The following is a 26,298-nucleotide window of genomic DNA, read 5'->3' as shown; positions in this document are numbered from 1 at the left end:
TGGTTTTGTTCGATTTTTATCAGTTTTTACATTTCATAAAACCGAAACCAAACCCTATATTTCGGTTTTTAAAAAATTAAAACCCAAACCGTCGGGTGTTTATTTATTTATTTATTTATTTACTAGGATATGACCCGTGGATACCACGGTTGAAAAAGTTAAAAATAATTTTATTTAATTATAACTTAATTGTTGAACAACGATCATAAAAAAATTTAATAAGTAATACTAATTAGGGATATATACCAGTGAAAGTTATGTAAATATTTTTAATAGAGAAAATGAGAAAAGAAATATTTGAACAATTCTTATAAGTGTTTTTATGTATATAATGTTTTTATTTACAAAAATATTAATTTTTATTTAACCAAAATACCCACCAAAAACATATCACTTATCAGGCAACCCCACCCCCACTAACTGTAATAGAAACGAAGACCTAGAATTATCTCCAAATCGATATTTCCGCCAACACCTGAAACATCGCCCCGTATTCATTTCACAAAGGGTATGTAAGTTTCTCCATTGCTATCGATGAAGGCAGATACGAATATACAACCATAGAAGAAATTTGAACTAAAGAGAAACTTATGTTGATTAATATCCGATGTAGAACTCAGAGAATGAAGAAACGAAACATTGGGGGTTGAAGACGGAAAAATGTTCGGTAAGAAATTATCTAAATCTTTGTTAATCTAAGTTTATTTAACATAACATACATTAATTGGAAGATAATTTTACCTAATTATTTTTTGTAGAAATGACGTTGTCTTTGAAGATGTTAGTGAAAACTAAAGTGGTAGTAAGGAATATCTCGAAATACTTTAAGACTTAAGACATAACTAGGTACCTGTCAATTTGCTTGAAATTTTGAATTTCATACAATGTGAGTATTTGTTTGAATTTATGTACCTTCCAAATTAAATTGACATGGTAATTGTACAGATATAAGATTAAGATTCCACTTACAAATTTCAGATTTTGGGTGTATAAGAATGTAGTGTATGAAGGAAAAATCTTGAAATAGAGTAATAACAATTTGTCCTATTATGCTTTTTTAAAATACAAAATGATATTGACGGAAATGCCCCTGCACTGTTAGTAGGAACAATTTCTGTTATCTTATAATACCACAGGTTTGAGTTTGAGTTTTGTTGTAACTATCTATCCATGATTTGTAGGTTTACTAGAGTGGACCATTCTTGCTATCATCAAAAGGTGATTTTTCTTCATCATTTAGTGTTTAAAAATGTTACACCTGTGTCTTTCTGCTATTATGGAAAATCATTGCATGGTTACAAACTTAGAGAGCACTTAGGAGTGGTTATCACTAAGTAACATTTGTTAAATCATTTATTGTTTAATACTCTTAAGAGACTACATGAATTAGTTTGTGCCATGAATTAGTTTTAGAATAGATAATGCTCCTTTCAAAGTCTCTTTCGTAATCTTTCATACACTTTGATTTTCTTATTTTCAAAAAAAAGTTGTTAATATAATTTAATTAAAGTATTATTTTCCAAATAAATTTATGTATTTTATTAGGTGATGGAAATATTTATTGGTTTTTCTTATTGCAAGTAGCTATAGTTTTACGTGACATGCATGGTAATTGCTTGTACAATTATGCTAATTACACATTAGAAAAAATACATTGTTATTTCTAGTAATTGAAAAAAATATGTTAAATCATGAAGTTGCACGAGTTCTTTGTGCTTGGCTTTATCAATGTATTTTTAAATAGTTATTAGGCATTTTTAAGTACACATAGGACGAACAAAAAACAAACAATAAAAACAAATGACAACATTAATAGAAAAGGGCATAATTGTAATTTTCTATGTCAAAGAAATAATAATTGTTTTATATTTTGTTTATTATAGGAATTTGACATTTTTTCCCTTTGGCTAAGAAATTACCATACATTAAAGTTATTTGGTATAAGATTATATAAATATGAGAAGCAATGTACTCTTACAATGCTATAATTTTTAAAACATGAAGTATGCTAAGTAGAATGCTAAGAATGGTCTAACTTAAAATTACAACACCATGAAGATATCTACAATAAAAGACAAACCACAAAAAAACGTAAGTATATGCAAAAGGATAATGCTTTATTATGAATTACCCTATATTTGTATAAGATAATATAAAAGGACATAATTATCATTTTATATTAAAAAAGAAATATGACAGTTTTATTGTTTGTTCTTGGTACAAGATATTGCCATAAACATATTCAAAAGCAGGTTGCCCGATGTGAACAAACATTTATTTCGTATAATATAATTAAAAAGGCAGAATTGTCATTTAAAAAAACAATAATTGCAGTTTTATAAACAACAAATAAAAGAAAAGGTATATGTGCTATTACTTAGAAACTAATGTAGTCGATAGGTATATGTCACAATGACCTAATTGAAATTGTTAACATAATCAATAGATATTTGTGCTGTGACATCCCCAATTTCACGGCCAGAAAAGACCGATTTGTTTATGCTTTGTTTTAAAATCAGAGTAATCGTTTAAAGAAAACAGTTGTGGAATTTGTTCCCAAAATATGATAAAGATTTATCAAAACATTTCTTTAAAGAAATGTATTTTCATTATATAACAAAATCTTGGGATGTCATGTTCCGATACAGACACATAAGCATAAACAGAACTTACATTATTTACACTAAAGATTTTACATCTCCTTTAATCTTTCCGTGAAATATATCTTCGTATCGGTACCTGTGATACAAAGGAAACTGAGTGGGTCAGGCTTGGGAGCCTGGTGAGCATATTGGGTTTTCATCCCACAATGTTATATCATATAAATATATATAGAACATCCAAAATTATATAATTTCACCATATAAAAGCAACTCTTAACCCACACCATCAATCCTCACAACGCCACGATCTAAACTCTTGTATCTAAACTTTTCCTCTTTATCTGATCCCTACTCACGGATCTAAACTAATCTCTCCACCTGATCCATACTCTCGGACCTAAAACTAACCTCCTGGTCTAATCCATACTCCCAGATCTAAACTAATCTCTTGGTCTGATCCATACTCCCGGATCTAAAACTGTGCCCAATCCATACTCCCGGACTAGGGACAATTTACTATACCTAAATCATGTTCTGATCCATACTCCCGGATTTAAACTGTGCCCAATCCATACTCCTGGACTAGGGACAATTTACTATGTCTTAATTCATACTCCCGGATTAATAACAAGTTTATCTCTTTTCCTATTCCATATTCTCGGATCTAAATCCAATCTCTTGATCTAATCTATACTCACGGATCTAAAACTAACCTCTTGATCTGATCCATACTCACGGATATCATCTACCCATGTCCTACCCAATATATTTGTAGATACAAATATATATATATATATATATATATATATATATATATATATATATATATATACACACACACACAATTTAACTCATTAAAACCTATATAGTTCATCCATTCCATACTCATCTCAAACAAACAAACAATATATAAACACATAGCACGTATTTCATAACATATACTTAATATTTATGTGTTAGAAGAAAATGACCACATACTCACCCAAAACATATACTTAATACATTCAAACAATATTTGTATTATAATCGTGTTTATGAAAGGGACTATACACTCACACATATAAACAACTTTATATTATACACATAGCATGTATCTCATAGCAAATACTTAATATTTATGTGTTAGAAGAAAGTAACTACACACTCACACGTATAAACAACAATATATATACACACAGCACGTATTTTATAAAATATTTCATATCTATGTGTAAGATGAAAGTGACTATACACTCACTTGATCAGAAGATGATCGGACAACACTACGACTTTTCAAGTAGATATTCTTCGGTGAAACCGGGATCACTTCACACACCAGGTTTCTCGCGGGCAGAGCTTCGGCTCGGAAACTCTTTTCTTCTCGGGATCTTCGGGTTTCGGAACTTGCTTCGGGTCTCGGGGTTGATATCGGGGCTTCGGGGGGGGGGGGGGGGGGGGGGGGGGGAGGGGGGGGGTTTAAAATAAGGCTTAGAGGGTGTATCGGAAGTGGGAGAGAAGGGATGGAGCAGCCATAGTCGGCTGGCCCTTCAAATCTATTTATAGGGCAAATTTGGCCCTTGCCACGTCGTGGCACCCTTTTTCCATGTCGTGGGCTTGGTCGTCACTGCATACGTCATCACAAGTTGCATCTGGGGGACTCCCGGAGGTGTCAGGAGACTTGCCACGTTGTGGTACTGCTTGCCACGTCGTGGTCCCTGACAGTTTTGGGGTTTCGCGCCCCGAACTTTAGAAATTCATAACTTTCGCATACGAACTCCGTTTTCGACGTTCTTTATATCGACGCGAAGGTGAGATTATGCTCTACAACTCTCGTTTAGACTCCATTGGCTAATTTTGACTTTATTTTTAATATGTTATAATTATATTACTTATATATTATTTTTAGTAGGCCGGGACAGGAAACTCCGTTATAAATTTATAACCCCTTCATCTGAACACCGTTTTCGTCTGTCTTTTTATCGTTGGACTACTATCGAAAACATCTTCGAATCTCGTTTAGATCACTAAGGATAGATATCTATCTACCTTAAATTCACTATTTACGTCGCGCTGGGTCGTGCCGGTTCTGTCGCGAAACTTCGACAGGTCATAACTTCTTCGTTATAACTCGGATTTTGGCGTTTTTTATATGCACGAAAACCTTGTGACATATACTAAAACTTGGTTAAGATTAATTCTTCAAAATAATCTTCCATCAAAAAGTCATTTTGATGCTTATCGTCTCTAAATTGACTAGCCCGGATCTACGTGCGTTACATGTGCCATTACTTAGAAACTAATGTAAGTAGAATGCCGTGAATGGTCTAAATTTAAAAGTACAACAACAATTAAGATATTTAGAATAAAGGACACATTAATTCTTTCATTTAAATCGTGAGCATATATTATGCTACTATGCTAATAATTATAGACCAATCAATGTTTGTTCATATACTTAAGTTAATTTATTTAACATGTATAACTATAAGATATTACATACGCAAAGGAACAAACATAAATACACATATATGTTTATACGATGGTACATAAGGGTAACAGAAGGAGTAGAATATAGAAATAATCAAAATAAAGAAAAATAATATACAAATAAAAAATCGACATGGTTGTTTGGGATGCTTTACCAAGAATTGCACAGATGAAGAAGACGATAAGAATCAAATGAGAAAGATGGAAAATGTTGGAAAAAAATTTAGGAATCGGTATTTATAGGTGTAATGAATAGAATGAAGATAATATTGTAATCATGATTACATTCCTATTATGATTCCTATAAATTTGGTAAAAGATTAATGAATTCAAAATAATCGCTGATTATATGGGATATTGCTGATTTCATTCTAATGTATTTGAAATTGAATTTGAATGCAGGGATAATATGGTAACCGAATTTGCACCAAATTCAGCAGACGAAGTTTAGGGATACAAATTTGATTACAGATTTGATATCGATTCATCAATTGGGTGGGAAAAAATAGATAGAATTGTTGGAGAGAATGCCACATGACAGAAGCCTGGTTTAAAAAATGGACATGTGGCATGTAGAAGATGTTTTTATTAAGAATGAAGATTTTTCCGGTTTTGATCACACCTAAAATCAAATTTCAACGATGGAAGAAGAATTTGTGATTTAGTACTAAATTGGGCCAAATCTAAGTCATAGCCATTTGAAAGGCTATATGTAGATTTCCATCACCAAAATGAATAAAAAAAGAGATAACGAATCTCCATGATGCAAAACCTTGCAAAAACAAAACTTATGTGGGGGTTGTCGTAGTGTCGTTGACCAGCACTAAGCTCGTAGTCGAATGAGGACAACCCTGCACCCAACTCCCACACTTCATACCAAACCCAAATCGGCTCATAACCTCATCCAAAAAATCTCATCTAACCGAGTCGCAGGCTTTAGCAAAATCTACCTTCAAAATAATCACTTTCTTCGTTTTGACCTTACACCTAGACACCACCTCATTTAGGATGAATGACCCATTTAAAATCTGTCTATCCTTCACAATAGTCGATTGTTCTGTACTTACTAAAGTCACCCATCACCATACTCAACCAATTTGCTAAAATTTTATATTTGGAAGAGTCATCTTCTATGTGGCTATTGATTAAGAAGAGAATACAGAGTTTGAAACAACAAACAAACTAAAACATACAAACACACAATGATTTAATAGCATTAATTCTAACGATTATATAAAACAATGGTTCATGGGCGTGTTCGGTAAAATTAGCTGGTAACCGGTGACTTGTAGCGTGTAGCGGGTAGTTTGTAGCTTGTAACATTTTGTTAAACGCTACATGAAGTAGTATTTGAATTTGAAGCGTTTTGTTTAAACTAAACACTAGAAACTTGTAGTGCCGAACGAGACTTTCTGTTAAAAAAGGAGCGTTTTGTCAAACGCTAGAAGCTCTCAAACGCTCCCAAACGTTCCGTGCCGAACACGCCCTATATATAAAAAGCTTTATATATATATATATATAAATATATATATATATATATATATATATATATATATATATATATATATATATATATATATATATATATATATATTCATTCTAAAATATAATTTTCTTCTAATTTTAAAATAACCTTCACATTTGTCTATTTTTTTTATATAGTCAATTTATCAGGATTACAGGTAATCTTTCGGGAACTGACAATTATTTTTTTTCGAAAATAAATATATTTTTACAATTTTTTTTTTTTTTCATATTTTACCAGTGTTTGCTAATTTGGAAAGTGAAGGTTTTACCTTTGCTATCTTGGATAGGGTTTTATCACAAATGGTTTCAAGTCTTCTATTTGGAGACTCAAGGTTCCATATCCGCTATTTGGCTTTTTGAAGCTTCTATGTTTGCTAAATAAAAGTTTTTTTTTTATTATTTATTTATTTATTTATTTTTGCTAATTTGTAAATTAATAACCATGTAACGTCTAAGGACTTTGTTGGCTCTAGTATTATTGATATACATATCTAAGGACTTTGTTGACTCTAGTATTATTGATATGATTATTGATGGAAAAAATTAAGTTTCAAAGGAATCTAACGAATTTGTCATTGGTTAAAATCACATAAAAATGTGAAATTAGCTTTCGAAGCATATATTGGAGTTTGGGAGTTGTCTTTCCGTTTGAACTGAAACCAATTTAAGATGTTATATTAGCCTACACAATTATATTCACCCATAATTTTTTTTAAGCATAACGATAATAATAATCATCATTTAAATATGACACTCGACGTCAATGTAAACATACTAAAATGTACAGCTGGTATATTCCAAGTATCAAGTACTAGGTTTAATATCAAATATTTAATTTTAATATGATTACTGATTAACTAAACCATTGAAATGACCAAAAATTGAATGTAATATTACAGAATAATCATCTTCGCAAGTTTTATCACCAAATGGCCTCTGGTTTCAATGTTATGGTCTTGCGAAATAACTCATTCGTGGGACTACCTTTTAAAAAGACTGCGAGTTCACGAACTTAGATTGTGCAATTCACAAAACGAGTTAATAATGGTCCCCATTGTATATATAACCTAAGTTTGGGTTGACTTTGACACTATGCGTGAAACCTTTGTTTTAAACCAAAGTTTAAAAAAATGCATAAAGTACAAACCATCATTGGAGGTTTGTTTTTGAATTTTGATGTAACAATTTTGACACCGAAGATACTATAAAGTAAATCGTAAGCTCTTGTTTTAGGTTTTGTATAAAACAGAAAAATAAACAAATAGATGCAATTGATAAGTCACGGTCAGCCTACTCGATGAAACCACAGCCGTGTTGGTCTTAATGAAAATACCCACAAATTTCTTTGTATGTATTTCGTATTTTGCTTTGTTTTTCATCATAGCGTTTAAAAGATCTTGAGTCAAAATTAGAAACTCAACCCATATGACAAACATAATAAATATTTATATTTCTTCACAGATAAAATTGACCTACCAATCATTTTCAATACTTTTCATAATAAATTTAAATTTAATGATACTAATATCATATTCGTTTTCAATTAAAACAAAATATATGATCAATATATAATTAGTGGGCCGAATAAATGTAGGCCGAAGGAGGGTTACTCTTGCTACTTACTAAGAAAACTTATTGGGCTACATCCAAAATTAATCTGAGTATAAAAACTTTAATTTATTAGTTTAACATAAAAAATAATACATTACATGTGTAAGAGACACAATTAATGTTAATTTAAGTTTCAAAGAATATATTATCGGAATTAACATAGAATATACCACAAGACAATGTTGTATCATGTATTACTTTTACTGACATGTGTTCCAGGTAAACAAGAGAAATGTTTGGGAGTAGTCCTTTAGATGAGATGTATCTTTTATAAAGACAGATGAACCGAAGATTAGCAAAAGTGAAGCACTAGTTTGAGTGTATATTTTAACAAGGGTTGTTGAAAAAACATCACATTTTTTTCATTTAGACACCCTATTTATTGTATGAATGCTTCGATTTTTGAGTTTTGTAACACCTATGTTGACAATATTATTGAATAGACAAAACTGCAAATTTGGTCCTTGTGGTTTGCCAAAACCTTTGGATGGAGTCAAAAAAGTTTCCAGCTTGCACCAAAGGTCCAAAATCAAGGTTTTCATGGGTTTTTAGTCCATTCTGTCATTGTCCGTTTGTTTGGAGCCGTTAGTGCCTTCACGTGCCCTCCATGTGAGGGCATTTTGGTCATTTTAGGTACTTATTTTAAATAATATCATATTTCTCCTTTATATACATACTCATACGCAATCCTCTTCTTCTTCTTCATTTTTATTTATAGAGAAGCAGCAAAAAGGGCTTCTTCTTCGTCTCTCAAAGGATTCTTCTTCTTCGTCTCTCGTCTACTTCTACTGCTACGAGATTCAAAAATGGTGCTCTGCTTCTGTGGGAACGTTGCTGTTGTGCGAACCTCATGGACCTCACGAAACCCTGGTCGTCGTTTCTATGCATGCCCTAAAATGGTAAGCAAACTCATATTAGGTTATGATATTTCGGTAGTTATGCAATAACTCTTCTACTTTAATGTATTCTTGTAGGGATCCAGATGTGGATTTTTGGGGTGGTTCGATCCCCCTATGTGTCAAAGATCAACTGTTATCATACCAGGACCGTTGAGAACAATGAATAGGTATGAGGTTGAAGTGGGTTAGCTGAAGATGTGTTTGCTTGTCTCGTGGGTTTTGTTTCTGTTGTTTGTGCTGTTTTGGAAATAGGAATTAGAGGTTAGGACTTTTTTGTTGGTAGTAACCACTTAAAAATGTTGTCTTTTGGTGCTAGAAGGTTTAATTGTGGTTTATATATGTTGTAAGTGTTATCTTTTGGATCATTGTATATGTAATGCTTTTATGACAATGGGAAGTGTAATGGTTTTATCCTTTTATGAATATGAAATTAGAAAGGTTTGATCTTGACATGATATGCAAGTGTAATGGTTTTTCTCTACGCTTGAATATGCAATTGTAATGGTTTTACATGCATACATTAAGTACATTGCCATAACATCTTCATGTTTTGATAGTACAACATAAACAAATAACAAACAACATTACCAAAAGGGAACCATAACAGATAAATGCCAAAACACAATCATTACCAACAAAGGGCATTAAAGTACATTATCAAAAGGGCATCAAAGTACATTATCAAAATGGAACAAAAAAAGGCAACAAAGTACCAACTAAAGTGCATTAACAAGTCTTCACAAACATAAAAAGTACTTAAACATCAATTCCCATCTTTGGCCTTGCAGGTCCTGGTATTGTGACCCTTTTGCTTACACTTACTACATGTCACAGTCAAAAACTTCCTGCTCAGTGATTGAGTTTCATTATCATTTTGACTTTGACTGTTTGCTTGCCTCTTACGTTGCTGGATTTCAATCCTTTCCTCTGCTGTAATCCTTCTTTTCTTTTTTGGCCTGCCTATAGCTTTGTTGTGTGGTGGAGGCACAAGAGTTGTTGGGCAGTCACTCTTAGGCCACATGGCTCTAACTTTGATAGGCTCCACCTTGAAGGAGTACATCTCTTTCCATGTATCAAGCCAATACACCTTATGCACATAGGTGTATAGTTCTCCCACCTTTTCATTATTGTCTGCCATTTTATTTAGGCTTGCAATTGCATGTTTGCAAGGAATTCCAGTAAGCTCCCACTTTCTACAACTACACTCCCTTTTCTCCATGTCCACCACATGTTGATCATTCCATGGACCTTTAACCTGATACTTTTGTCCCCATTCCATCGTGCATGATACTTACTAGCTAGTGTTGTGTTTGCTTCCAAAATCCTAGTACCAGTTGGAGTTAATGGACCTTGACACTTGTTTAACACCTTCATCACATTGCATACTCTCTTCATAAGGTACTCTCTGATGAACTCCAAACAACTGATAATGGGTTTGTCTCTCCCTTTAACAAGTTTGCTATTGAACACTTCACGAAGGTTATTCAATAACATGTCTGAAATTGCCCTTCCTAATAGTTCATTAACAAAACAACAGTTAGTGTATATCTATACTACAATAAAAAATAAGACAACAAATTGAGAAAATACCTGAAAAATGAATTCTAGCCCAATGATGTGGAGGGATTTTCAAGAGCCACTGATATGCTTCTATGTCATAATTCCTTAGCTCTACCATTACAGCTTCAAACTCTGGTATGGTGGTGGCTGTAGCACACCTCCAAAAACACTCCTTGTACTCTGTAGTCTTAAATAACTTCCTCATGTTCTGGTATATGTGTCTAATATAGAACCTGTGTTCTGCATTAGGGAACAATTGTTCTATGGCTGGTAGAAGACCCTGTTTTCACCAAAACAAAATAAGAAATTAGCATTAGTCTGTAATGAAACTAGTATGCAATATTAAATGTAACTATAGTACCTTCTGTCTATCACTGATAAAGGTGAAGTTGGAATTTGAATACAAGTCAAGATCTTCTGCAAGACACTGAAGAAACCATTTCCAACTTGAAGTGTTTTCACTTTCAACAACAGCATATGCCAATGGGTAGGTTCCATTGTTGGAATCAACACCAACTGCACTTAGTATTTGACCTGGGAAAGGTCCCTTCATGAAGGCTCCATCTAAGCCTAAAAATTCTCTCAAACCTGCCTTAAAACCTTTCTTCAAAGGACCTAAACACACATATATCCTTCTGAATTGCCTGGTTGGGGATGAAACCACAGGTTTAGAAACCACATCAATCTTTACAGTTGTACCTTCATTTGTCTTTTGTAGCTCTAGTACATAGTCTCTCAAAGCTGCATATTGCTTTACGTAATCCCCTACAACATTTTTGGTGGCTAATGCTTTTGCCCTAAATCCTTTCTCTTCTGAAATACTAACTCCATAAGTTGATTGGAGTTGCTCTTGTAGGGCACGAACAGGCAGTCCAGGATTAGCTTCAATTTGATCCATAATACGTTTGGAAAGAAATGTTTTTGTTCAAGATCTGATTTTTCGTGTTTGGAGGCAGATGTGTTTCTGATTAAAGGTCTTAATAAACCAATAGTCCTGTTCACTTGACCTAGATGCATGAAGTTTCCATGTGCATTTAACTTTATCTGAGTTTACATCTTTACCCTTTACCTTTTTCCCAGAGGTAGGTCCACCTACCCCACTTGCATTTAAAACTACAGTTCCATCACAAACAGCTGTTAATCTACTCTTGTCGTTTTTTGTGAATGAGATATTCCTCCTTGTCTTTAAAGCATGCAGGTCAATTTTATCTTTCAATTCTTTCTTGGCTTTATATTTCTGCCCAATATGAAAAGCTACCTTGTGCACCTCACCAGCAGAACATAAGGTTTGTTTCCCCAGCTCTTTGATCATTTCTCTTCTTTTCCTGTTGTCCCCTGAGTCATCACTTAGTGAATCCCACTCGTCATTGTCAATTACCTCCAAATCATCTTCTTCATCACTATCTTCATTTCTTTGACCACCCATACTTTGACTTCCATTGAACTCTGCTTCTGTATCAATATTTAGATTGAAATCCTCCATGTCAACGTCAACATCTTCAATTATGTTGTCCTCATCAATCATAAAGTCACTATCTTCATCTTCACTGTTTTGATTCTCAAACTCAATGTCATCAGGCTCCTCTTGTCTCCACTCATCATTGAAAGGAATATTATCTTGGCCTTCAAACCCATTAAATGGGATGCTATCTTGGTCTTCAAACCCTTCAAAAGGTTGAAAGTTTGTCATTAACTCATCATCTATGTTGATGTTAGTTGAAAATTCATTGACTCCTTGAGGATCATTATCCATGACAACTCTATACCCCTCATCTGCAAATCCTTCTACACCCTCACCATTGGATTTGTTCATGTCAAGTTCTTCATTCACATCAATCTCTTTGTTTAACTCTTTTTCTGCATCAACTACAACAAATTCATCTACAAATCCTTCTACACCCTTACCTTTATCAACTTCACCACTTGCCATTGTTTTTTCAGCACCTTCCCAATCCAAGTTAAGCTTTCTACTACAAGACGATGCCCCTTTACTATGTTTCCAACCTTTAGACCTCCTAAATTCAGGTGTTGCTGATTTGTATAAGGTTAATGCTAACCCTAAATCATCCTCACCAACATCAATTTGGATTGGAGTTACCACTTCATGAGCAACTACAGGTGATGAGGGTCTAAGAGGATCCTGCTTTTCCATGTCTTCTATTATAACCCTTCTTGGACCAGTTGGGGACATAAAATATGTAAGCAATTTCGTTTGACCATGCTCTGTGTACAATTTAATCATTTTGTTATTATGGGTAACATACCGTGAGAGATTACACACATCATCATCGTTACCTAATGCTCGGAGTCCAAAGTCAAATCCTTCATTAGGCAAATGGAAATGGTAATACATGATTTCAGTACCATCATACCCTAATTCTCTCATCATCAAGTCTAGTTCATGAACAGAAAATTCATCAATGTCGACAACATCAAAGTACCTTACTTGGCCATTAATATACCTAATATTTGGAAACTTTGTGAAACTCCCTCCGTGATGAAGTTCAATAGAGAATATGTTAGGGTAACCATCTTCAAAACAGAAAGAGACGATTGTTAGTTAGAGTTTTTCAAAGTTTGAAGCTTGATCATAAAATACAGAGTTTTTCTAAGTTTGAATCTTACCATAAACTTCTTGAACGTTGACAATCTCTCCAACATTTCTAAGTCCCCACATTTTCAAAAGCATGAACACAATCCAATTTTCAGACGATCGTTAGGGTTTTTGCGTTTGAATCCAAAGAGGTATGAGTAGAAGACGAAGGAGTGAGTACAGTCTGCAATCTTGTTAATTAAAGTGGCGGCAACGGAGGCTAGGACCTAAAATGACCAAAATTCCCTCACATGGAGGGCACGTGATGGCACTAACGGCTCCAAACAAACGGACAATGACGGAATGGACTAAAAACCCATGAAAACCTTGATTTTGGACCTTTGGTGCAAGTTGGAAACTTTTTGGACCCCATCCAAAGGTTTTGGCAAACCACAAGGACCAAATTTGCAGTTTTGTCTATTGAATAATAAAAAATTGCAAAAAGTTGGACCGTATTTTCCGTTGGACAAAGACATCATTGAAAATGATGTCATGTTGTTGCTAATTCCCGATGATTAAACTACGGCGTTACAAATTACTTAATTCTCACAGCAAATGGGCGAAGTAAAACCATACAAAAGTTGGTTGGATTTAGAACAAGATCCATTCTATCAGACCATCCGTTATACCCACCACATACCACATATGTGGTGGGTGTCACATCAGCACCACATTCCACTAGCACTAACATGAGATACTTACCACTAAACACACCACTTCACCTTATTTTTTTTATTTAAATTTAATTCAAAAATACATTAAAAACATTTTTTTAATACTAGTTTTTACATTAAATTAAAATACCAAATTACATTAAATAAAAACTACATTAATTGAAATTAAAAAAAAGATAAAAATAACAATCAAAATAAAAATTACATTAGTTAAATTAAAAAAAAAATTAAAAAAAAACTAAAAATTCCAACCATAAATAAAATAAAGTACCCCCTACGCCTACGTCGGGCTCGAACCGACTCTTTCATTGCTTGAAAAAGTTTCAAGTCTTCGCCCTCAAGGTCGTCCGCTTTCATTTTCAATATTTCCATATCGGTTTTTGTTTGGAGTGTCTCTTGTGCCTCTTGAAATGATGTTTGTGCTTCGATCATTTTTTGTTCCATCCGAGTCATCACCTTGACCTTCGTTTCTTGAAGTTGCACATATCGATCAAATTTATCGTCAAACATATCCGTAACACTAGAATTCGAAGATGTTGACGCCGCTTTTTTTGCTTTATTTCTTCCAACGGGCCGACGAAGAGGTTGGTCGTTTTCAAGATCTATCGGATCGTCGTTGATGTCGATGTGTGTTCGACCGTCCGATTGTTAAGAAGTTCCATCGGGGTTTCTTGAACGCTTTGAACCGGAAGATCGGGAAGTTCCTTCCGTTTGCTCTTTCCATTTTGGGGCGTCTTTCAATTTTAGCCACGGTTTCATATACGGAAAAGCTTTGCGTGTTGGCGTTGTTTTTTCAAATTGGTCCATGGCCGCCTTGAAAACATCAAAATCGTTCGAGCCGCTTTTGCGTATGTTTAGGAGGTTGTTGTAGATTCCTCCAAACTCGGTGCATTTTAGTCGAATATCTCGCCATTTCGACGTAATTTGATCGGCATTTCGAGTTTCACTTTCCATTAACTCGTAAAAAATGGCTCGGACTTTTTCCCAAAAACTTCCGTAAGGCTGGCTATCTCTTATAATTGGATCTTTGGAAGCCACCACCCATGCCTCCGCTAACTTTTCTTCTTCTTCTTTTGTCCATGGGACCCTTTCTTGGGCGGTAGTGGGTCGGGCCGGTTTTTGTCCTTTTTTCTTTTTTGGTTGAGGTGGTGGTGAAGGTTGCGTTTCCGGAACAAAATCCGGCGAAAGTGGTGGTTGTGAGCTTGGTGGTTGTGAAATTGGTGGTTGTTGTTGTTGTGACGATTGTTGTTGTAGTTGTTGGAATTGTTGAAATTGTTGGTATTGTTATTGCATTTGTTGTTGTTGGAAAGCCGGAAAAGGTTGATATTGTTGTTGGAAAAGTGGTGTTTGTTGGATAGGGGAACCACTTTGAAGTAGATTGATAAAACCGCCTTGAGGTGACTCCATAGCCGGAAATTGGCGAGGTGTCGTATCTAACACAAAAGCGTTATCGGGTTTGCAATTTCTGTAGTTTGGAGGGGTGTTTTGGTTGGGATCCATGGTTTTTGGTTGTGAAGATGTAATATGTAAATTATGTATAGAGATAGAAAAGAATGGTGTAAAAAGGAAAAATGACTCTTGAGGGTAATTAACTTTTGCGTTTGTACTCATTTGGTCCTTTTTTTTTTGTATTCAATATACCATCGAACTTGTTGTTGGTGTTTACCATAGCCCTTTTGACCGGCTTTTGACCTGTGATAGCCGGTCAAAGGGTTATGGTGAACACAAACAACAAGTTCGATGATATATTGAGTACAAAAAAAAGGAAATGGACCAAATGAGAACAAACGCAAAAGTTAATTACCCTCAAGAGTCATTTTCCCGGTGTAAAAAATAAGGAGTAAAAGTATTGTATTTATATAGGTAAATAAATTGTTTATAAATTAATTTTTTTTTAAGAAAATAGCCGTTCAACGGCTAGTAACGTTCACAAAGCCCCGACGCAATCCGATTGGCCGTGCGCTTCCGTTGTCCCGAACACGAATGAAAACGACCACGAGCCACCACGGAACAACGGGGTAGTGTGTACGCCCGTTGTTCGTGGCCAGCTCAACCACGAAGAGACTATTTGCATGTATACCCTTTGGCCTCATAGTAGAAATATCATCGAATGTGGGAATGTGGGGAGACTCCAATGTACGGCCCATGCAATCCGTCTGCAAACATTATTGAAAAAAAATGAAAACGAATATAACGATATAGAAAGATGGTATAAGAAGAATAATTATGAGAATTTAGTCATCTAGATTTGAATTTATAACGCTAAATTTTAATATTTCACAAAAAAAAACACATCGGTACCTTTTTGCAACCCCCTAAATAATAAGATCGAGTGTAACTAATACACGTTTGTGAGACCAAATTTAAAAAACCAATAATCATTTTTGTGATAAAATCGACCAGAACAGTTATTTTATGATATTTTACATTTTTATTTTGGGTTTTTAGTGAATAGTCCATATTGTTATTAAAGCTATATAGTATATATTATACTAAACAATATTTTAAAGCATGTTGGTGGATGTTGGCCGACATGAATCTGGATCGTATAATGAACATGCAAACACCAGTCTTATAAAGTTAAATTAATTGAAAATAAAGGAATTGTTACGACAATAAGAACGCATTTTCCATTAAACTATCACATGAAAAGAGGAAATAAAATGAGCAATTGCTAATCTATAAGTAGCTTTGCTTATAACTAAATATATATAAACTATAAAGTAATCTTATTGTATTAATGATTTTTCAAATATTTAAGAGTCCCTTAGATTAGTTACCTGTAGCTAGAGGAAAGGACAAAAGGGTAAAAAAATAGGTGAAAGCAAGTGATTCAAAGAAAATTTAGATTCTAGCACAACAAAGTTTGGTCATTTTACCCACTAAGTCATATCTTTTTTTTTTTTTTTTTTTTTTTTTTTTTTTTTTTTTTTTTTTTTTTTTTTGTGCGCAGTTAGTTGTAACAACTCAAATTTCCCAAACAAATTTTTTCATTTTTAAAAACATATTGTTTCCATTTTAAACAAGGCATAAATAGTTTGATTATTCTGTCAAATACAATTATTCAAAATCCCAAGATCATAAAGACAATCTTCAGTGTGTATCGATCATGCCGGCGCCTTCCCACGGTCCTCGCTAGTACCTGAAATACATGCACAACAACTGTAAGCATAAATGCTTAGTGAGTTCCCCAATATACACTTACACACATACGCCTTTCCAGGCCCTGACCTTCCGGTCCTCATTACAACGCCTTCCGGCCCATAACATAATCGCCTTCCGGCCCATAACATATTGCCTTCCGGCCCACATATCATACATAGCACATATAACAATTAACTTACCACACATAGCATACATATCACATAACATATCCGACCTTCCAGTCACACAGTCAAACCCTTTCGGGTACAGTATAGTGAGAAGACTCACCTCGAAAATGCTGAAAGCTAGCAACTCCTGAAATCACTCGTGCACAATCCGACGAGCTACAACCTTCCTATAACATCACATATCTCATTAACACTTATAACTTCTAAGGGTGACTATCCCTAAGAAGTCAGACTTAGGTCAACTCTGGTCAATGGTCAACGGTCAGCTCGACCGGACTCGGCGAGTACCATGGCGACTCGGCGAGTCTAGACGTCTTCCAACTTTCTGAGATTCCTTATCTACTCGTCGAGTACCCTCCTCGACCCGACGAGTTACCCTTGAAAGAATCGCGGGGCCACCCCGACTCCACTCGCCGAGTCTGAAGAACAACTCGGCGAGTCCCAGTAAATCTTCAAGCTACTCGCCGAGTCTGAAGAACAACTCGGCGAGTCCATGCCATGCAGACGAGTAACTGCTTCCTGAATTACGTATGGTCCCGAGATATATAACCATGGGACTTTCTGGACTTCCAAACATCTCATTACTGGGTATAAACGTCTGGGTAATAACATAATAACCCACCTAATCACTAAATGGGTTTCATAAACCCTAATTTCATAAACACATCAAACAACAGAAGGGAATCCGAAATATTACCTGGAATATGCCCTCTCTGTGTCTCCAAACCGCAGAACTCGAATCCTTGCTGTTCCTTTAGCCAAAACCTTTCTCCTCTTTGCCCCACAACCTCTTCAAGCCCTAATATCCTCCAATCTTGCTCTAGATGCCCACAACCGTTTAGGGTTCCTCTCAATCGACTAAAAACGAACAATGACGGCATATAAGAGCATTATATACGATCCAAAACCGAACGGTTAGGGTTTCTGCTGAACAGCGTCGACTCGCCGAGTCCACATCTGGACTCGTCGAGTCCAGTCGCGGACCCGCGACTAGGTCTGCGATCCTACTCGGCGAGTCTAGGCTCCAACTCGCCGAGTCTCCTCTCAACTCACCCCAAAAACATAATTAACAATACCTGAGATTTCGGGCTGTTACAACTCTCCCCCACTTGGGTTAGACTTCGCCCTCGAAGTCTCATTCTGCAAATAGTTCCGGATGCTGCTCCCGCGTCTCACGTTCCGGCTCCCAAGTCATTTCCGATCCCCTACGGTGTTGCCATTGAACCAACACCAGAGGTACTTCCTTGTTCCTCAGAACCTTGATCTTCCGATCCCTGATCGCCACTGGTCTCTCCGCGTAATTCAGGCTCGCATCCACCTGAATATCCTCCAATGGAACCACTGCCGACTCATCGGCTATGCACTTCCTCAACTGCGACACATGAAAAGTGTCATGGATCTGACCCAACTCCGCTGGTAACTCCAACCGATAGGCTACCCGACCTATCCTTGCAATCACACGAAATGGCCCAATATACCGGGGCCCCAACTTGCCTCTCTTCCTGAACCGAATCACTCCTTTCCAAGGAGAGACCTTCAGGAGAACGAAGTCGCCGACCTGAAATTCAAGCTCGGATCGGCGCCTGTCTGCATAACTCTTCTGTCGGCTCTGGGCCGTCAATAACCTTTGTCTCACTCGCTGAATCTGCTCTGTCGTCTGGAGCACGATCTCCGTGCTGCCCATCACTCTCTGTCCCACCTCTCCCCAGCAAATGGGGGTCCGACACCTCCTACCATACAACAGCTCGAAAGGTGGCATACCAATGCTCGAATGATGGCTGTTGTTGTAGGAGAACTCTGCCAACGGTAAATACGCATCCCAACTACCCCCGAAGTCTAACACACACGCTCGGAGCATGTCCTCCAGCGTCTGAATCGTCCGTTCGCTCTGACCGTCTGTCTGGGGATGGTATGCGGTACTAAAATGCAATTTAGTACCCAACTCCTCATGGAATTTCTTCCAGAACCTGGAAGTGAAGCGCACATCGCGGTCTGACACAATCGAGATCGGCACCCCGTGCCGAGACACCACCTCTTTCACGTATATCTCCGCCAACTTTTCCGCTGAAGAACTCTCACTGATGGCCAGGAAGTGAGCACTCTTCGTCAACCTATCCACAATCACCCAAATTGCGTCAACTCCCCTAGCAGTCCTTGGCAATTTGGTGATAAAATCCATAGTGATCTGTTCCCACTTCCACTCGGGGATCTCCAATGGCTGCAACTTGCCATGCGGTCTCTGGTGTTCGACCTTAACCCTACGGCAGGTCAAGCACCTCTCAACGAACCATGCTACGTCCCTCTTCATACAGGGCCACCGATATTCCTTCCTTAAATCCAAATACATCTTTGTAGCACCGGGATGGATCGAGAATTTAGATCTATGAGCCTCTTCCATCAACGTAATACGCGTACCGCCCACGAACGGTACCCAAATCCGACCCTGAAACGTCATAAGGCCTCGACTATCCTTGACAAACTCTGAGATTAACCCCACAACCCGCTCTTTCCTCCGCATTTCTGGTCGCACAGCCTCTGCCTGGGCTCCACGAATGGCGTCCAATACTGGAGTCATCACAGTCAGTCTCAAGCATACATCTCGCAATGGAGTGCTCTCCGCCCTGCGGCTCAATGCATCGGCTACCACATTAGCCTTGCCTGGGTGGTACATGATCTCACAATCGTAATCCTTGACCACATCCAACCATCTCCTCTGACGCATATTTAGGTTGGGTTGATCCATCAAATACTTCAAACTCTTATGGTCCGTGTATATCGTACATCGAACCCCATACAAGTAGTGACGCCAAATTTTGAGAGCGAACACTACTGCCCCCAACTCCAAATCATGCGTGGGATATCTCGCCTCATGAGGCTTCAGCTGCCTCGACGCATAAGCTATCACATGACCCCTCTGCATCAACACTGCACCCAATCCCGAAATCGATGCGTCGCAATATACCACGAAATCTTCCATCCCTTCTGGGAGAGCTAATACCGGGGCTTCGCACAATCTCTGGCGAAGTGTCTCAAAGGAGGTCTGCTGCTCGGGCCCCCATGAGAATGCAACATCCTTCCGGGTCAATCTGGTGAGTGGCACTGCGATCTTGGAGAAATCCTTGATAAATCTCCGATAATACCCTGCCAACCCAAGGAAACTCCTGATCTCAGAGGGTGACTTCGGCACCTCCCAACTCATCACCGCCTCAACCTTGGCCGGATCGACTAATATCCCTTTCTGATTAACCACATGTCCTAGAAACTGGACCTCCCGCAACCAGAAGTCACATTTGGAGAACTTTGCATAAAGCTTCTCCGACCTCAATACCTCAAGGACCTCCCTCAAATGCTCCTCATGCTGCTCTCTAGATCTCGAATACACCAGAATGTCGTCGATAAATACAATCACTGACCGATCCAACATCGGCCTGCATACCCTGTTCATGAGATCCATGAACACAGCCGGGGCATTGGTGAGTCCAAAAGGCATCACCACAAACTCATAATGCCCATATCGCGTCCTAAACGCCGTCTTCTGGACGTCCTCTTCCCGTACCCTCACCTGATGGTATCCTGATCTCAGATCGATCTTGGAAAACCAAGATGCTCCCTGCAACTGATCGAATAAATCATCGATCCTCGGCAACGGGTAACGGTTCTTGACCGTTAGCTTGTTCAACTCCCGGTAATCAATGCACATCCGGTGTGAACCATCCTTCTTCTTGACGAACAGAATAGGTGCTCCCCATGGCGAGCTGCTCGGCCGAATGAATCCCTTTCCCAGCAACTCCTGAAGTTGCAAGGACAACTCTTGCATCTCTGGAGGTGCAAGACGATAGGGCACTTTAGCAATAGGCGCGGCCCCCGGAACCAGATCGATACCAAACTCTACTTGCCTCACAGGAGGTACTCCCGGCAGTTCCTCGGGAAAAACATCTGAAAACTCACGCACCACAGGGACCTCCTTAACTGACTTCGGTCTCTCGGAAACCTCCCGCGTATCCATCACATACGCCACAAAACCCTTACAGCCCTGCTGTAGACACTGCCTCGCCCTAGCGGCCGAACAAAAAGCTGATCCTGAACGGGTACCCTCACCGTACACCGAAAGAACTCCCCCACTATGGTCTCGTATGGTCACCAACTGACGCTCGCAGTCGATGACAGCGCCGAATCGGCTCAACCAGTCCATGCCCACGATAATACAGACATCCCCCATCGCAATAGGAATCAGGTCAATCGGGAATTCAACCCCGAAAATCTCTGGTACACATCCCCGAAGGACCTCCGTAGCACGAATCACTTTCTCGTCAGCTATAGAAACTCGCAAAGGTCGTCTCAACGACTCACGACTAACGCCGATCTGCTGACTAAAGGCTAAGGACACAAAGGACCTACTCGCACCCGAGTCAAATAACACTAAAGCAGGCACAGAGTTCACAAGGAAAGTACCTACGCGCATAATAACATAAGCATAACATATCGACATTAAAATAATTACACGAATTACAACATACCTGCCACAACATCGGGCGCAGCGCGGACCTCCTCCGCAGTCAGCTGAAAGGCTCTCCCACGAGCCCTCGGGGCCTCGACCTTCACCGGTCGAGTCTCAGTAGTCCTGGCAACAGGTGCAGATCCCTGACGAAGCTGCGGACACTCGGCCTTTCGATGGCCGGTCTGGTTGCAATGGAAGCAAACCATAAACCCCTTGGGGCACTCCCTAGCAATGTGCCCCTCCTTGCCGCACTTGTAGCAGGCACCGGCTCGACACGCCCCATCGTGACCCTTGCCGCACTTTACGCAAGTGCGGTTCTTCGAACCTCCCGTCCTCGAATCGGCGGACTTGATCCGCTTGGCTGCCGGCTGAGACTGAGCCGGCCGCCGGTCTGCCCGCTGAGACTCGGCCTCCTCCCTGGCCTGAGTCTCTAACTCGATCTCACGCTTCCTGGCATTCGCCTGAAGCTCAGTAAAAGTATGGTAAGTGGAGTTTGACACAAACTCCCGGATCTCCCTCCTCAGAACACCCAAGTACCGGCTCATCCGAGCCTGCTCTGTGGCCACCAGCTCGGGGCAAAACATCGCCCTCTCATGGAACTTCCGCGTGATCGCCGCCACCGAATCAGTACCCTGCTTGAGGGTTAAGAACTCCTGAACCAATCGTTCCCGCTCCACCGGGGAACGTACTCCTCCCTGAACATGGTAGTGAACCCCTCCCATGTCACTGCCGCAGTCTCTGCCAAAGTGAAGTTCGCCGTCACGAACTTCCACCAGTCCTTTGCTCCCAGACGGAGCTGGTTCAAAGCGAACCGTACCCTCAGGTGCTCCGGGCATGAACAAGTGTAGAAGCACCCCTCTATATCTGCGATCCACCTCATCGCAGCAATCGGATCCTGCGTCCCATCGAACTCTGGTGGCTTCGTGTTGCTGAACTCTCGGAACAGCAATGAATCACCCCCCTGTGGCCTAGCAGCGGCCACAGCTGCGGTAGCTGCAGCGGTTGCAGCCTCAGTCAATGCGGCGTACCGCTCGTCGAACGTCTCCATCAGGGTGGTCTTGATAGACCCAAACATCTCCGGGATCTCAGCCCGGATCGCCGCCGCCACCTCCTCGTGGATCATCTGACGAATATCCTCGTCACTCACACCGCTCGTACTTGCTCCGTGACGCGGTCTAACCATGATATCTCTGAAATACAACATAAAACTATCAGAGATTCTACTGAGTATAATCGTACTCGATACGCAACCCTACTCAGTCCCAGATATCCAGGGATTCTTACTTGGGCCTCCCACTGACCCGGTGTCCTCGGTAGTACGGGCCCAATACTACCGACCACACCGCATCAATGTTCATCCCAAGTCCTCCTCCCCAAACTCCGGATAGTGAGTACTCTACTTCTGATACGCTCTATCTACCCGCATACTAGCAAAGCATCTCATATAGGCAACTTCCCTAGACTAAGGCATCACAAATCAGGCCACTCTAGTCCTATCATGAATACCTAGTCTTCTAGCATGCATAACAATTCATATCATATAATATTGTAAGGTATTTTGGGGATCTTTACCGTTCGGGCGCTGACTGATCGTACACACTGCTTCTTTCTTGCTTACCACAAAACCATTTACAAAAGTTTATGCCTTTATTTGAAAAGCTTCCTCAAATCCTCGGTTTGAGTTCAGTTACCCCCTAAGGTGCACCCGAATCCCTCAAACCAAGGCTCTGATACCAATTGTAACAACTCAAATTTCCCAAACAAATTTTTTCATTTTTAAAAACATATTGTTTCCATTTTAAACAAGGCATAAATAGTTTGATTATTCTGTCAAATACAATTATTCAAAATCCCAAGATCATAAAGACAATCTTCAGTGTGTATCGATCATGCCGGCGCCTTCCCACGGTCCTCGCTAGTACCTGAAATACATGCACAACAACTGTAAGCATAAATGCTTAGTGAGTTCCCCAATATACACTTACACACATACGCCTTTCCAGGCCCTGACCTTCCGGTCCTCATTACAACGCCTTCCGGCCCATAACATAATCGCCTTCCGGCCCATAACATATTGCCTTCCGGCCCACATATCATACATAGCACATATAACAATTAACTTACCACACATAGCATACATATCACATAACATATCCGACCTTCCAGTCACACAGTCAAACCCTTTCGGGTACAGTATAGTGAGAAGACTCACCTCGAAAATGCTGAAAGCTAGCAACTCCTGAAATCACTCGTGCACAATCCGACGAGCTACAACCTTCCTATAACATCACATATCTCATTAACACTTATAACTTCTAAGGGTGACTATCCCTAAGAAGTCAGACTTAGGTCAACTCTGGTCAATGGTCAACGGTCAGCTCGACCGGACTCGGCGAGTACCATGGCGACTCGGCGAGTCTAGACGTCTTCCAACTTTCTGAGATTCCTTATCTACTCGTCGAGTACCCTCCTCGACCCGACGAGTTACCCTTGAAAGAATCGCGGGGCCACCCCGACTCCACTCGCCGAGTCTGAAGAACAACTCGGCGAGTCCCAGTAAATCTTCAAGCTACTCGCCGAGTCTGAAGAACAACTCGGCGAGTCCATGCCATGCAGACGAGTAACTGCTTCCTGAATTACGTATGGTCCCGAGATATATAACCATGGGACTTTCTGGACTTCCAAACATCTCATTACTGGGTATAAACGTCTGGGTAATAACATAATAACCCACCTAATCACTAAATGGGTTTCATAAACCCTAATTTCATAAACACATCAAACAACAGAAGGGAATCCGAAATATTACCTGGAATATGCCCTCTCTGTGTCTCCAAACCGCAGAACTCGAATCCTTGCTGTTCCTTTAGCCAAAACCTTTCTCCTCTTTGCCCCACAACCTCTTCAAGCCCTAATATCCTCCAATCTTGCTCTAGATGCCCACAACCGTTTAGGGTTCCTCTCAATCGACTAAAAACGAACAATGACGGCATATAAGAGCATTATATACGATCCAAAACCGAACGGTTAGGGTTTCTGCTGAACAGCGTCGACTCGCCGAGTCCACATCTGGACTCGTCGAGTCCAGTCGCGGACCCGCGACTAGGTCTGCGATCCTACTCGGCGAGTCTAGGCTCCAACTCGCCGAGTCTCCTCTCAACTCACCCCAAAAACATAATTAACAATACCTGAGATTTCGGGCTGTTACATTAGTCCTTAAAGTAAAGAATTACCTTCTAATTAAGGGAATGAGGGAAATTGTCTCCGGTTTACAGGTTACATGTTGTCTTGTCTTGATCTACGTGGACACGAATAAACCACGTCACCATACACAGTGGCTTATCTATCTTAAATGGAACCCTTAATCGAACAAAATGCAATAAGTTCTTACCCCAAATTAGGCGAATGTCGCCCTCCCGAAACCCTCTTCTTGATCGTTAAAACCCAAGCGATGTCATTCTTGTCTGCTCGATCCAGCAACATCCTTCGTCTTGGACACCATGGTCATGATGAACAATGTCCCTCATGTAAATGTAAAAATGGTATCAACGTCGAAAGAACCGCCTGGACCGACGATAACCCAACTTGCAAGTTTTGGAACTGCAAAAACTCGATTGTGAGTATTCCTTCTTCGTAGTCCCAACCTATTTGGTATCTTCAACTAAAAATTTCACATATTTATTTTATTCGTAACCATGACTGTATACTACATTTTTTATCAGTCAAGTGATGGTCCAAGCTATAAAATTTTCAAGTGGAAAGACAAGGAAATGGAGGAGGAGTATTACAAAGACCATCTTTGTAAGATGAGGTATGAGGTATGCAAAAAGGAAGATTGCAATACGATTGTGAAAGCATAGAAGAAAGTGGTTCAACTGGAGCAAGCTAGGGGTGAACTGCAGGAGTTGAGGGAAGTTGAGAAGGATGCTTTCGAGATAGAGTTGATGGAGCTGAATAAGAAGAATCCAATCATGAAGACTTACTTGAGATATGCTAAGTGTTTGATCCTTGTGTTGTTCGTTGCAATCATTAGGATGTGGTTGAAGTGTTACTGACTTTGGTGGTTAATACGGTATTTTTAATGGTTGAAGATATATAATTCTAACTCTTTTAGATAATGTATGGGTACATGATGAAGGTAAGTTTATGTATAGTTGTTTGGATGTTTACATGATTATATTAGAAAGTATTTTGGCTTATGGATGTTTACATGATCACGATAGGTTTATGTAAGGTTGTATGGTAATGGTGTACCCAAGCTGGTAATCTAAGGGAACCCAAAACCGGCCTGGTACTTACATGGTCGGGTATGAAGAAACTACAGCCTGTCACGAACGAATCTAAGCTCAAGTAACCATACAAGAATCTCATAACTATATCCCTAGGAAACATGAAAAAGAGAGAATACAAAACAATAAAAAAAATAAAAGGATAAAAGGCATAACGACTTACAAACCGAATAATAGATGAAGAACCGAACAAAACTGTAAACCAATGGAACCACGAGTAGCCTATAAATACCCCAGAGACACCAT

At 39.0% G+C, this 26,298-nt stretch overlaps 1 protein-coding gene and 1 long non-coding RNA gene across 3 annotated transcripts; one reads left to right on the top strand and one right to left on the bottom strand.

Moving 5' to 3' along the window:
• The first annotated feature begins 408 nt into the window (after positions 1-408).
• On the top strand, positions 409-6,266 carry LOC111917317 (uncharacterized). Of its 2 annotated transcripts, XR_002858854.2 has the most exons (4): positions 409-667; positions 759-846; positions 1,182-1,218; positions 5,472-6,266. It is a non-coding gene; the product is annotated as an uncharacterized LOC111917317 (long non-coding RNA). The 2 variants fall into 2 exon arrangements; XR_006189016.1 differs by lacking the exon at positions 759-846.
• An 8,315-nt stretch (positions 6,267-14,581) lies between these two features.
• Positions 14,582-15,433, bottom strand: LOC128132734 (glutathione S-transferase T3-like). Its single transcript, XM_052769656.1, has 2 exons — positions 15,225-15,433; positions 14,582-15,134 (listed from the first exon to the last, which is right to left on the bottom strand). The coding sequence occupies exons 1-2, from the start codon at positions 15,431-15,433 to the stop codon at positions 14,582-14,584; spliced, it is 762 nt and encodes a 253-aa protein (XP_052625616.1).
• Between the last annotated feature and the right edge of the window lie 10,865 nt (positions 15,434-26,298).

The sequence above is a fragment of the Lactuca sativa genome, chromosome 3 (assembly GCF_002870075.4).
Source record: "Lactuca sativa cultivar Salinas chromosome 3, Lsat_Salinas_v11, whole genome shotgun sequence".
In the NCBI taxonomy this organism is placed as follows: Eukaryota; Viridiplantae; Streptophyta; class Magnoliopsida; order Asterales; family Asteraceae; genus Lactuca; species Lactuca sativa.
Note: the sequence above shows the minus strand (reverse complement) of the source record. Positions and strands in the feature narration are given on the sequence as shown.